A 13,620-nucleotide genomic window follows, 5' to 3' on the forward strand; every position below is an offset into this window, starting at 1 on the left:
TATGTGCAAAAACAGATTCGCAAACCTCAGATGCAGTTCTTCAGTATTGGCCGAATGCTTCTTTGAAAGAAAGCATTATCCAAGTAGAGGAACTTCTTAACAGAACACTGTTCTCACACTCTGGTTTTCTCTCCTTGCCCCTGAATGAGCAGAAGGTCTTCTTTTATCTCCTTGCATGTTGCTGGGTTCTTCTTCCAAGGTCAACACCTTGAGCACTGTGCTTCACCAACTCACCACATCACCTTTTTCACAGTTAATCCCCAAATTGGAAGTTTGAGTCTGACCTTCTTTCTTGACCGAAAGCCTCAGGGAAGCAAAGAAAATTATTTTCAATAGTGAACCCAGATCTGAACTCTTGAGATACTTCTTGGTCCCCAAGAAACAATCTTGACCATTGATGTACAGCAATGGTAAACAGAGATTGCTTTCTTCATTTTCCCAAATTAGGAATTTCCAAACTGTCTCCTTGTTGCTTGACCGAAGACACAGAGCAGTAGAAACAAACATTTTCAATGGTAATCCAAGATCTTGGCCATTGAAAAATAACTTGTCCCCAAGACACATATATGACCGTAGATGCACAGCAGTGAAGATCAAAGAATACTTTTTCCATTTATCCAAAAATGATAAAGCAGAAGATTTGAGATGAAGTGAAGAAAGTAAGTTGCATGCAAATGGAAATAAATCACCTTTTAATTTCTAACTCAACTTGATGGGTGATTAGATCTTTGCTTTATGATTAAGCTTTCTCTTTCTTTCTTCTCTGATAAAAGTAGCAGGAGGAACACAGCTCTCTTTCTTTTGTTTTGTTGCTGACCGAAGCAATAAGAGAGAGTGAAGTCTTCAATCTTGTATTAGAAGCTTGGTGGGATCCACTTGGGTAAGCAACTCAGGCTTGGGTTGGCATATTCAGCTCGTTGGTTTATTTGGCTTTGTTTCTTTTGGGCTCCACTTGATTAACCAGCCCATTAGCCTTGATATTTTTATTTTCATTTCAATTTGGGCTGCTTGATTAAATTTTGGCCTGTAATAATTTATAAATAATTAGCAACATATAATTATTAACACTCAACACTAATTATTTATTTTGTCCAAAAATAATGTTTGTCATCACTAATTAATTTAGTTAATTTCTTAACTCAACAATCCTTAATAGTTTATTTCTCATATATGTTTTTTAGTCATTTCTCACACACACATATATATAAAAACCCAAAACTCCTAATCTTTATTTGCATAACCCTTCTTCAATTTAGAGATCCCTAAGGCTGTCCATACTCCATCCAACCTCTCTGCAGCCACCCGCTCGTCACCCTTCTCACCGCATCATCACACCTCACCGTGCCATCACCCTTACCGCGTCGTAATTTTTATTTGCGGTGTTCCCTTTCGTAACTCTGCCGTCGTGTCCATTCTCCTCTCTGTTGCCGCGTCTCCCGCCTCATCCACTGCTTTGTCCTTTGGCTCGTCGTTGCGTCCCCCCATTGCGTTATTTCGAAAGAAGCCATCATGGTATCATTTAAATTTTTTGTATAAAATCTTGCAATTTTTGTATAAGATAGATACTTGCACCTCTATTCATATGAAAATTAATAATTAGTTAGAACTTAGATGGAGAATGGAGATGGAGAGCAATATTCCCCCACGACGAAAAATGGGAGCGAAAATGGAGAGCAAATCTGAGAGCGGGGATGGAGAGCAGGAGGCATCCCCTGCCCCCATCCCGCCCCATTGACATCCCTAAGCCCAAGCCCGTACCTTCAATAGCCCGCGGATACGTCATCGTCACTCCACTTGATCTAAAACAAACGTGGAACGCGAGATACGAGCATATGGGAGTTGGGACCAACCAATATTTAACGAGAGACCGACGCAGTGGCGTCTTCACTCACATTCACTCTCACTCTTTAACAGGGCACACACAACAAAGTTGATCCTTCATCCTTCACTCATACCATATCATCTCTCTCTTTCTCTCTCTCTCTGAGTTGAGATGGCCTCAAATGTCTGCAAATCCGCATCGAGAGCCGCAAGGTCCCTTCTCTCTGCTTCCAAAGGCTCTCGGTTTTATTCAGGTTCGTGCTTACACTCCTTCAATCCTCTCCTATCATATCCTATTCATTCATGTTGTTTATCACTCATTATATGCTAATACCCTATACTCCTTCATTGGATCTATCTGAGCTTTGATTACCTCTTTGACGCTGATTTCATTTCCCCAACGTGCTTCTCTTGTCGCCACTTTTATGGATCTCTTCTATTCTCAATTTTCCCCCTATTTTTAGTTTCGTAATTTATTCACATTATATTGCCATTATTTAAGGGCCATTAAAATAATAATTTGGTGCAACGAGATCTTTCTTCCAGTGTGAGCGGTTATCTCTGATTAACACTACAGACCTTGATTTATTTCTGTTTCTTTAGGGTTATGCTTAATCATTCTAAATTGCGGAATAAATAAAATTGGAGTATTTTCCTCTTTGATGAGATGAATGAGTTGATGTTTGCAGAAGGACGCGCAGCAGCATCAGCTGGAGCTGTTTCATTGAGCAGGAAAATGCCATTTTTTGCTTCAAACTATGGCAGGGCACGTGCTGATTCTGGCCCTGCATCCTCATCATGGGTCTCTGGAGCTCTGGCTCTTCCTGCTGCAGGTTTAATTTTAATTTAATTTAATTTAAATTGTGCATTAATAGAATAGAATAACTCTTACTTGAAATCATTTCAGTGTTTGCCTACTGTTTAATTCCATGAAGGGAGACATAAATGCATTATACTTTGCTACTTGTTACAAATATACAATCCCTTATCCCCCACCGCATAGTGCATAACAATGATTACTCCATAATTTATTTTTGTTGGGAAAAAAAAAAAGAAAAAGACGGAAGAGGAGCCTTGTACCTTGCTTAACTTTAGCAATGTATCTTCCGAGACCTCTTCTACATCAATTGCAGTGCTTGGTGGTCAAATTGAGGTTATGGATGTAGTATAGAATTTACTACCTCCCTCAATATTCACACCCCAACATTATAAAGGAATATCCAAACTAGAATTAACCATGAATTAACATTTTCCATTTCATTTTTTATATCAATATTCATGCATCAATATCCACAGACCACGATATATACATTGTTTTATCATGGTAGTTTGTCAACCAACGGTTTGCGCTATTCTATGAATTTATCAATGTTGCAAAATATTACAGTAGCCATCCTTTAGCCAGACATTCAACACCTAATTTTTCACTTTTCTTCTTCTCCTATGACTTGTAGCTTACATGCTTCAGGATCAAGAGGTGCATGCTGCGGAGGTAAACATAACATCTTCTCTACTGCGCATCTTCATGTCTTCTTCACGTCTTTCCTTTCTTTCTTTCTGGCTTGGTACAATTCTTATGTGCTAATAATGTGTTCACCTTTTCCAACTCAGTTGGAGCGCACTTTCATTGCCATTAAGCCTGATGGGGTGCAGAGAGGCCTGGTAAATTGAGTATACATTTTTCACAACTTTAATTTGTCCCTACATGGCACAAATAGGTCCCCACTTAATTAGTATAAGGTGTTCTTTTTGTGCAGATCTCAGAGATCATATCTCGTTTTGAGAGGAAAGGATTCAAGCTTGTGGGAATTAAAGTAATCATCCCTTCAAAGGAGTTTGCCCAAAAGCATTATCATGACCTCCAAGATAAACCATTCTTCAATGGGCTGTGTGATTTCCTAAGCTCTGGTCCTGTCATTGCAATGGTTAGTTACAAACTTAGAATTGACTAAATCTATGTCCTTGAAAAACGAAGACAACCACGCGAGTGTTCCTAACATGTTTTCCAAAAAAAAACATGGATGTGATATATAGGTGTGGGAAGGACAGGGAGTTATTACCTATGGCAGAAAACTGATTGGAGCCACAGATCCTCAAAAATCAGAGCCCGGAACTATTAGGGGTGATCTGGCTGTTGTCGTTGGAAGGTACTGTTTTTTTTAAAGGAACTTACTACCTAGTTTTTCTTTGTACATTTTACAGATGCAACAATACATTCTCCATAATAATGTGACTATGCAGAAATATCATCCATGGGAGTGATGGTCCGGAGACTGCAAAGAATGAGATTAAGTTGTGGTTTAAGCCAGAAGAGTTGGTCAGTTTCACTAGCAATGCGGAGAAATGGATTTATGGTGTCAACTGATTCCTTTTTCCCTCAGATAGAGAGCCAGTATTTTTTGGAATAACTTATTAGGCTGAGAAGTAAATCATGTTCATCACTTCAAGCTACAAATAAGCGGGATTTGGATATAGTATGTTAGCTCCTACATTTCACTCTAATATTAGGAACTTAATAATTGTTCGATTTCACCTGTCGGGTGAAGAGTGAAGACAATTTGTGACTATTTATTTGCTTCACGTTACCAATAAACCAAAACAGGTAATTTATGCGAGAGAAAAAGAAAACAGATCATTTAAGGATAAATACCATTTGAAAATTTATTTTCTGTTTATATTCTCAAGTCCGGTTTTTTAATTCTCAACATTTTATAACGAAACAAGTAAAATCAACAGATTCCTATCGGCTCTTTTTATTTTCTAGTTCACCTCTCTTCTCAGTTTTTTTTTTTTTAATAAAACCGCTAAAAATGAAAATAAAAGATAACAAACGGGATCTTGCGTTTATCCTATAAAGGAAATCAGAGATCAAACTGAACAGAAGTAATTGTATGTTTAGGTATTCAGTTATGTTGATAAATTCATGTATATCATATCAGTTACGTAATTCCAAAACGATAAAAAAAAATTGAAAATTGAAAATTGGGATCCTAATTTCAATTTCTTTCAATATTCAGAAATATTGCATTCGATTATACTTCAACGTGATTTCAATCCCGTTCCATGATTTCAACAGAAGCGAAAAAACATACTTTATCTGTTGAACTCAAACACAAAAGAATGTCTTCCAAATAAAAGCGTTTGAGATGATACGCTACGCCCCTTCTGCTAGAGTCCTCTTTGAGGTACTAATGTATAGAACTGCATCAAAGAAAGGAAGGTATTTCAATTATATTTCAATCATATAACAGTATTCAGTTATAGATTATGAGTAAAGAACTGTATATGTCAAGCATTGGTACCATTATTCCCTCGAATGAAGGCATCACCATACTTGTTCTTCAGTTGCCCGTTGACATACTCCTCTGTTTGTTCCATTGCAATATTCATATAGCCATCAAGACAAGCCAGGATACCTACAAGATTAACCACAAGGAGTAAAAGTAACTAATCTGTACCCAGAAGCAAAACTCGTAATGTAAGGCCATCAAAATACATTCATGATCGCAACTCTCAAAACAGGGAATTTGTAGGCCTATTATTTGGTGCGTTCAAGAGACAGGTTCCGCAATTCCAATTCAATTTCCCAACTCTAGTTCTACATTGTGTCCTTAGCACCTCAAATGAGAAATGGTTGTACTACAACGAAGACGGAGGGAATATTTTGGAAAGGTTACGCAAACAAATGAACAAATTTCAGCCAATTTGTGAATTGTGATACTAACTAGAGTAATGATTTTGATTTGCAAATTGAAACTGAAATTGAAATTGCAGTTGTGTTTATGGAGATCACCGACAATATGTATAGCCAATAAAGTGAAGATTGTGTGAGAATTGGGAATTAGGGTTTAGGATTTAGGAATACCGACCACGATAATCAACGCCAGAATTGAGCTTGACAACAACGGGGCGGCCGCGAATGGACTTGAGGAAATCAGCAGGGGTCTTTGTGGTTCCAGATCCTTTCTCTTTCTCTTTCTCCGCTGCTCCACTCATTTTCTAGAACCTTCCAAATACAAATAAAGACACAGTATCTTCGAAGCAACAACCAACTCAACCCTCAATCACCTCCGATCAAGACAATAAATAAAAATATATTAGAATTTTATTTTCAGATAAAAATATTTTTAAATAATTTTAGGACGGGACAAAAATATTTAACAATAAATATTTATTTTTAAAAATTATTTTAAAAATTAAATTTTGATATAATATTTTTAAGCATAATTAAAAAATTAAGATATTATTTTTAAAATTTGGTAACTTTTTTTGCTGAGTATATTTTTGTTGTAATTTTTTAAAAGTATTATTGGTTGTTAATAAAAAATTACAAAAAAACATATACTAACGAAAAATCACCAAATTTTAAAAATAATAATATCTCATTTTTCTAATTATACTTGTAAAAAATCGCATCAAAATTCAACCTTTAATGTATTTTTGAGAAATACATCTTTAATGTTAGATAATCTTGCACAATATCTAAAATTAAATATATATTTCTTAAAATTTAGTGATTTTTTGCTAACTATATATTTTTTGTGATTTTTTAAAAGTATTATTGGTTGTTAATAAAAACAAACATACTTAATAAAAAATCACCAAATTTTAAGGATAATAATATCTCACTTTTATGATCATGCTTGCAAAAAATCACATCAAAATTCAATCTCTAAGCCATTTTTTAAAAATATATATTTACTATTGGGCATTTTTATCATATTTTTAAATTATTTGAAGGCATTTTTGTTGATAGTAAAATTTAGATGCATTTTTGTCGGCGTTTGAATAATTCGGGAGTGTTTTTGGTTGTTAACCCAAATAAAGATTCAGGACTCACAAAAAGGTTGCCGGTGCTAGCGACGGTGGTCGTCAGCGTACTATGACGAAGGGATAAGCAAGCCTGACTGTGCTCAGCGGAACTGATTTTCTTTTTTCCTCCAAAATGAGTAATAAGTAGAGGAATTTTAGAAGTCAGAACTCAGAACCCACATTAACACTATTTATTGCGAAAATATAAATCATATATTTTGGGTTTAATTTTAGACCAATATTTTATATTAGTTTCCAGGAATAGAGTTAAACTCTAAAATGGTCCTGAGATTGGCGTCATGAAATAAAATCGTCTTTGAGATTTTAATTGTACCAACTACGTTCTTAAGATTGATAAAAGTGCACCACATTAGTTCTTGACCCATTTTCCATTAACGACGTGATGACATGGCTTGATGACGTGGGCTGTTAGTGACACGTGTCACTCCATAGTTTGACCACGTGTAATGGTATGATGATGTGACCGGTGACACGTGGCATGTTGATGTGGATAGTTGTGCCACGTCTCATAATTCTATTTGGCCCCGTATCTGTTTGTGCCACGTGCCGCAACAGTATCCGTCTACGTGTCATCATTGTAGATATACCAAATTAGTCCCTCACTTTGCATTAAGTGACTCATTTTAGTCCTTGAAATTGAATGTCGTATACCAAATAGTTCCTTCACTAGTTTTTTTTCTCATTTTTTTAAAAAATTTAAAATTTTTAATATTTTAGATGCACTAATTTTAATTCTATTTTTTCATATATCGTTTAAATACAAGTGCTTTTATAAAAATTTTTAAGATTTTAGTTTTAAATATATAATTTTTTTATAATAATTTAACATTGTTAAATTTGTAATATATAAGTATGTTATTATAAAAAAAGAATTATATGATTGATTAGACACATTTTTTTATAAAAAAATATGTGTTTTTAACAAGAAATAAAAAATTAAAATGCCTTTTTTTTTCAGTTCTTATGAAATACACATTTTTGTTGTGTGTAAATGGGCTAAACTGAAGGTAATTCAAGTACCGTCACTACCATCTCCGACCTCTTCAGACTTTCAGTCTAGACGAAAGAGGTCGGAGATGGTAGTGGGAATACTCGAAATGTCTTCACGTCAACTCCAAGACAGCGGTTAGGAGTACTCGCAAGAGAAAAATTATTTTATAAAAGCACTTGTATTTAAATAACATGTAAAAAATAGAATTGAAATTAATGCATTTAAAGATATTGAGAATTTTAAATTTATAGAAAAAATTAGTAAAGTGACTAGTTTGGTGCACGACATTTAATTTGGTCCAAGACATTCAATTTCAATGACTAAAATGAGTTACTTAATACAAAGTGAGAGACTAATTTAGTGCATCTACAATGATGACATAGCGGATGACACGTGGACGAATACTGTTGTGACACGTGGCACAAACGAACACGTGGTTAAATAGCATTGTGACACGTGGCACAACCGTTCACATCAGCCTGCCACGTGTCACTGGTGAACACATCATCATACCATTACACATGGTCAAATCATGGAGTGACATGTGTCATTAATAATCCACGTCATTAAACCATGTTATCATGTCTTTAATGAAAAATAATGGATCCGGGACTAACGTAAAACACTTTTGTCAATTTTATGGATGTAATTGGTGCAATTAGAATTTCAATAACAATTTTAATGTATGACGCTAATATCAAAAACTATTTGAGTCTAACTTTAAGAATATTTTGGTCGGACATTTTAGTTTGAAAAAAATTTATTTACTAACATAAGTTTTCATATTATTTTTGTTAAATAATACGGCTTCTATATACAATAAACAGAATTTAATATTTACGGGGATTAATATATTTGACTTAAATTTTTTAAAAACTAATTTTAAAATTTTAAAATTTTTTAAAATTTAGTTATCTTTTTAATAATTTAGTGAGAATAAAATATTTAAATTTATAATCCTATTAATATTCAAGATTTATTTTGGTGAATTTCTAAAAGAATAAAAGTAATTTTTTTTTAGATATTTTATATAAAAAATTTTTTATTTATTAATTATATTTGAGTATAATAATATAATTTTTTTTTATTTATTAAGTGAAAATATCTTTTTTTAAGATTTTTTAAAATAAATATAAATTATAACTTCTCAAAAAGGATATTTTTATTTGTTTTTAGTATTTTTGTTTTTATTATTAGAAATTTGTCAATCACATAAAAAATAAATAAATTTTTTTATTAAAATTTTTTTTTCTATCAATTTAATGACAGCCAAATAAACACTTTCGCAAAGTAATAAATTTACTATCAACTTTTTATATATATTTTTTTAGATTTTAATGATAGTAAATGCAATTTATTAAAATAGGTTCAATTTTTTTAAAAAAAATTAACAATATGTAATCTATTAAAATACTTTTATAACATGGTGAGTTCTACCATGTAAAAAAAAAAATTCTTTCTACACCTATAGAAAGACACATGTCGACATTGGAAGAGGGTAAGAAACTATGCACGCAAAACTGGATAGCATGTTCTATAAAGTTGGGTCCCACTAATCTATAGATTTGCAGTTTGGTTAGTCTTACAATAAAATATTCTATGTGCTAAGTAGATGTTGATCCATATTAATTACCATATTAATTATCCAATTGTATTTATCAATTTATTTATGCATTTTATTCTTAGTAGGTGTAGATATTTATTATATCTTTTTTAAGTCATAAAAAAGGAATATTTTAAAAAAGCCATTAAAAAAATACAAGAATAATACAACAGGTTCAATGCACATTCACATGCATATTAGTTATTGAATGAGTTAATACTCAAAATCGTCCCTGAAAGATACCCCGATCTCCATATTAGTCCCTAAAAGATAAAGTTAATCAAAAGAGTCCCCGAAAGTTACGCGAGTTAATCAGGTTCGTCCTTCCGTTAATTTGCTTGATGACATGGCTAACGTCTGCTCACGTGGCACGTTAACTTCCATGCTGGCAGAGAAGGAATACGACGCCGTTTTGAGGAAATGTCCAGATAGACATGATTCGGCGTCGTTTTGTGGAGATATTGGATTCAAAACGTTGCAGAGTGGATTCACCCTCTTCCTTAACGAGTATCTCCACGTCTGGCTCCAAATTGTTTCGTCTCCCTCAAGCCATGCCCTAACCCCTTCAAGTTGCATTCGAACATCGCCAGCCATGTTTGTCGTCGTTGGTTGACGATCAAAGCCGAGTAGCTGTTGGTACTGAGAAGAGCGGTCGTCAGCTGTTAGCAACATTGATTGTGGAAGAAGCAAGCGTGACGGTTAGAGGTAAGCATTAAAGTTTTTTCTTTTTTTTTGAAGTCAGTTTGTAGCCTGATGTCTTAGGGGTGGCGTTCTGTATATCTCTGTCTGATTAGGGGTAGGGGTTTGTGTGACTGTTGTGTAAAGTCAGAATGCATTGCTTTGAATGCCGTTGTGATGATATTGTGTTATGGATGTTTGATGTTAATGGTAGTTAGTTTTCGTTGTTGCATGTTTGTTTTGGGGTTAGGGTTTCTTATGTTATGATTGAAAATAGGCAGTTGCAATCTGTGTGGGCTAAGGAGGTTTTGTTGTTTCTGCTTGTAGATGGAAGGTCCTCCGATGACCTTTGTGTTTCACCATGGGGGCTGTTTAAGAAGAATGCGGAAGGAGATATGGTATACGAACCCGATAATACAGAGGTGTTGATGGGGGTTGACGGAGACACGCTTGACGTCTTCTATGTAAGGGGTTATTATAGGGAGTTGGGTTACATTGAAGCTGGAAATTGTTGGTGGAAAGATCCTGGAGTTCCTCTTTCATCAGGGTTAAGAAGCTTAGTCACAGACGCAGACTTGGTTGCCATGTGCAAGGATTGCAGGAGAAACCACAATCTGATCAATATCTACCTTGAGCATTGTATCTCTCAGCCTTGTATAGTAGGCCAGATTGAGGATGAAGTAGTGAATGTGGAAGCAGAAGGGTTGAAACAGGGGAAGTGCAGTGACCAACCTGTGAAGAAACCCACAACAATTGATCCTCAGTCCCAGAAGCAAACCTCTCACCCCAACAGATCAACCTCACAGCCCAAGTCACAGCCCAATCCAACAATGAAGCCCATATCTGAGCCCAATCAACCAAATGTGAAGCCCATGTCTCAGCCCAATAAAGCAGCCCACCAGCCCAAGAAGACAACATCTCAGCCCAAGAAGACAACTGCTCAGCCCATGAAGCCTGTTTCTCAGGCCAAGAAGACCAATTATCAGGCCAAATCAGTCCCACCTCAATCAAAGTCATCATCAGAGGCAGGCAATAACTCACAAGGGGCAAAGGACAAACAAAATAGTAGTGGCTGCAGAGTCACAAGATGTGGAAGACAAGTGAAGGAAGCTCCCCTCTAGGAAGATGACACTGACTCTCATGACTCTTATGAGAGTACTGAAGATGAACTGTATAGGCCTCCAAAAGTTGTAGGAGACAAGCTCTATAGCAGTGAGAGTGACAGTGACTCTGGGAAGGGAAAAAGAAGTGAAAAAAGGGACAGCAGGTCTAAAGTCAGAGAAAAGCAGAAGCCCCCTAAGAAAAGACTAGCTGATAAAGAGATAGACACTGATGATTCCAACTATGAGGGGTCTGAAGAAGAAGAAAGTTCTGAGTCTGGTATGTTAATTCCATTAGGGTTAGTTGTTTCGTAAATTATTATGCAAATGTTAGGGTTTCTAATGTGTTAATGTTTATTGTTACCAGATTTAGATGATAGTGATGCTGCCTCAGATGCTGACTCCTGGCATTCAGAGGATTCTGATAAGGTGTTGGAGTCTGATGAAGAATCACCAGCTGTGTACCCTCAGTTCAATGACAAGACAAAGTTTAGAGAGTTGAAATTCGAGGTCAGTATGGTATTTAAGTCCAAGTCTGAATTCATGCAAGCAACTATGGATTATACAATCCAGTGGGGTAGAAATATTCTGTTTTCAAAAAATGACAAAGTTAGAGTTAGGGCTGTCTGTAAGTCTGAAGATTGTCCCTGGGTAGTTTACTGTGCATGTAATAAGCAAGATGGTTCTTGGCAAATTAAGACACTAGTAGATAATCACACTTGTCCTAGAAGGAGGAAAAACAGAGCTGCAACCCAAACCTGGACTCTGAGTAAACTAGTACCTAAGCTTAGAAAACACCCAACCATGAAGCATCGAGAGGTTTATGACTGGTTTGTTAGAAAGTGCAACGTCTATCTCAATAGCACATGCATTACAAGAGCTTTGAAAGCCGCTAGGAAAATAGTCGAGGGTGATGAGATAGCTCAATATGGGTTGGTGTGGGACTATGCCAATGAGTTGCTGACTAGTAACCCCGGCTCCACAGTTCAAGTGTCTGTCATCCCCATGCCTGAGAGTCCTCCCCTGTTTGATCGCTTTTATGTTTGCCTTGATGCCTGCAAGAGGGGTTTTAAGGCTGGTTGCAGACCCTTAATTGGTCTTGATGGAGCGTTTCTGAAAACACTACATGGGGGTCAGATTTTAACAGCTTGTGGCCAGGATGCTAACAATCACATACTTGTGATTGCTTATGCCATAGTCAGCGTTGAAAACAAGGACAACTGGAAGTGGTTCCTTGAGTTACTGCACAATAACTTGGGAGACTACAGAGAGAACAAATGGTGCTTTATTTCAGACATGCAGAAGGTGAGCACTTTATTGATTTTGATAGGACAAAACTGGGACTATTTTGATTTAATGAAGTAACATTGAGGGATGTATTTGATTTAATGAAGTTATCGTAGGGACGAATTTGACATGTTATCTTGTCGTGTCTGTGTTAACTTGCAGGGGTTAATACCAGCTGTTCAGGAAGTATTTCCCAGGGTACACCATCGATTCTGCGTCTGGTATTTATGGCGCAATTTCTCAAAACAGTGGTCTAGTACTGAACTGAAGGACATGGTTTGGGAATGTGCTCGGTCTAGGACAACAGTTGAATTCAACAGAAACATGAACAGAGTGAAGGTAATTAATCAAAAAGCATGGGAATATCTCGACAAATGGCCAAAAGATGCATGGACAAAGGCCCACTTCAGTGAACTGCCAAAGGTGGATAACATATGCAACAATGCTTGCGAGTCTTTCAATGCAAAAATCAAGCATGATAGGGGCAAGCCGATTCTGACATTAGCTGAGGAAGTAAGAAGAATCATCATGAAGAGTATTGTTGACAATCGGAAGAAGCTAGAGAATTATCAAGGGATTCTCCCCCCTGTTCAGCAGAGCAGACTTGAAGCCATGACAGCGTTGTCTAGCCACTGGGCTCCTCAATGGTCTGGTGATGAAAAAGAAGAACTTTATGAAGTTCATGGCTGGCCAACCAATATGGTGGTTGACCTGGGAAAGCATACATGCAGTTGTCGTTTTTGGCAACTAACAGGTAAAAATTTCACCATTTAGTTACTGTAATTTTCTTTTATGCACGACTTCAAAATAATGATTGGTTTCTCTATGTAAGGGATGCCGTGTATGCATGCAATCTCAGCTATACAGGATAAGAATGATAAACGTGCTGAAGACTATTGTCACGATTGGTTGAAAATGGAAGCGTACAGGAAAACTTATTGCTTCAATGTGAATCCAGTGAAAGGTCAGGATCTGTGGAAAAAAACTCCACACCTAGCTCCCATCCCACCACCATTTAAGGCAAAGCCTGGAAGACCAACGAAGAAAAGGAGAAGAGACAAAGAGGAACAACCCACTGGGTCAAAAACAAAGATGAAGAGGAAGTATAACCCTATCAGATGCATGTATTGCAATGAGATAGGACACAACAAGCGAAGCTGTGCAAAGAAGAAAGTTACCGAAGCTGAGGAGCATGCTAGGCAGCTGCAGCTACAACTAGCTCTGGTTGCCCCTGCTGCATAAGGGGCTGCCCCTGAAGCAAGCACTGTCCCAGCTGAACCTAATCCAGCTCCATCACAAACAGTAAT

The 13,620-nt window shown here is 36.3% G+C and overlaps 2 protein-coding genes across 2 annotated transcripts; one reads left to right on the forward strand and one right to left on the reverse strand.

Annotated features, from left to right (window-relative positions):
- The first annotated feature begins 1,830 nt into the window (after positions 1 to 1,830).
- LOC107630707 (nucleoside diphosphate kinase III, chloroplastic/mitochondrial) lies at positions 1,831 to 4,468 on the forward strand. Its single transcript, XM_016333912.2, has 7 exons — positions 1,831 to 2,075; positions 2,511 to 2,654; positions 3,276 to 3,313; positions 3,433 to 3,483; positions 3,579 to 3,746; positions 3,856 to 3,968; positions 4,063 to 4,468. Exons 1-7 carry the CDS (start codon positions 1,994 to 1,996, stop codon positions 4,184 to 4,186), a joined length of 720 nt encoding a protein of 239 aa, XP_016189398.2. The 5' UTR covers positions 1,831 to 1,993; the 3' UTR covers positions 4,187 to 4,468.
- A 233-nt stretch (positions 4,469 to 4,701) lies between these two features.
- On the reverse strand, positions 4,702 to 5,883 carry LOC107634545 (sm-like protein LSM36B). The gene is made up of 3 exons (XM_016337991.3): positions 5,691 to 5,883; positions 5,124 to 5,237; positions 4,702 to 5,022 (listed from the first exon to the last, which is right to left on the reverse strand). Exons 1-3 carry the CDS (start codon positions 5,815 to 5,817, stop codon positions 4,976 to 4,978), a joined length of 288 nt encoding a protein of 95 aa, XP_016193477.1. The 5' UTR covers positions 5,818 to 5,883; the 3' UTR covers positions 4,702 to 4,975.
- Between the last annotated feature and the right edge of the window lie 7,737 nt (positions 5,884 to 13,620).

Source organism: Arachis ipaensis, chromosome B3 (genome assembly GCF_059453495.1).
Source record: "Arachis ipaensis isolate K30076 ecotype BB chromosome B3, ASM5945349v1, whole genome shotgun sequence".
NCBI lineage: Eukaryota > Viridiplantae > Streptophyta > Magnoliopsida > Fabales > Fabaceae > Arachis > Arachis ipaensis.

Coding starts and splice junctions, on each gene's coding strand:
- LOC107630707 (XM_016333912.2), top strand. CDS start 1,994: ATGGCCTCAAATGTCTGCAAATCCGCATCGAGAGCCGCAAGGTCCCTT. Junction 3,314..3,432: donor AAGAGGTGCATGCTGCGGAG/GTAAACATAACA, acceptor TTTCCAACTCAG/TTGGAGCGCACTTTCATTGC. Junction 3,747..3,855: donor CTGGTCCTGTCATTGCAATG/GTTAGTTACAAA, acceptor TGTGATATATAG/GTGTGGGAAGGACAGGGAGT.
- LOC107634545 (XM_016337991.3), bottom strand. CDS start 5,817: ATGAGTGGAGCAGCGGAGAAAGAGAAAGAGAAAGGATCTGGAACCACA. Junction 5,238..5,690: donor TTCTGGCGTTGATTATCGTG/GTCGGTATTCCT, acceptor TTAATCTTGTAG/GTATCCTGGCTTGTCTTGAT. Junction 5,023..5,123: donor CTTCATTCGAGGGAATAATG/GTACCAATGCTT, acceptor TCTTTGATGCAG/TTCTATACATTAGTACCTCA.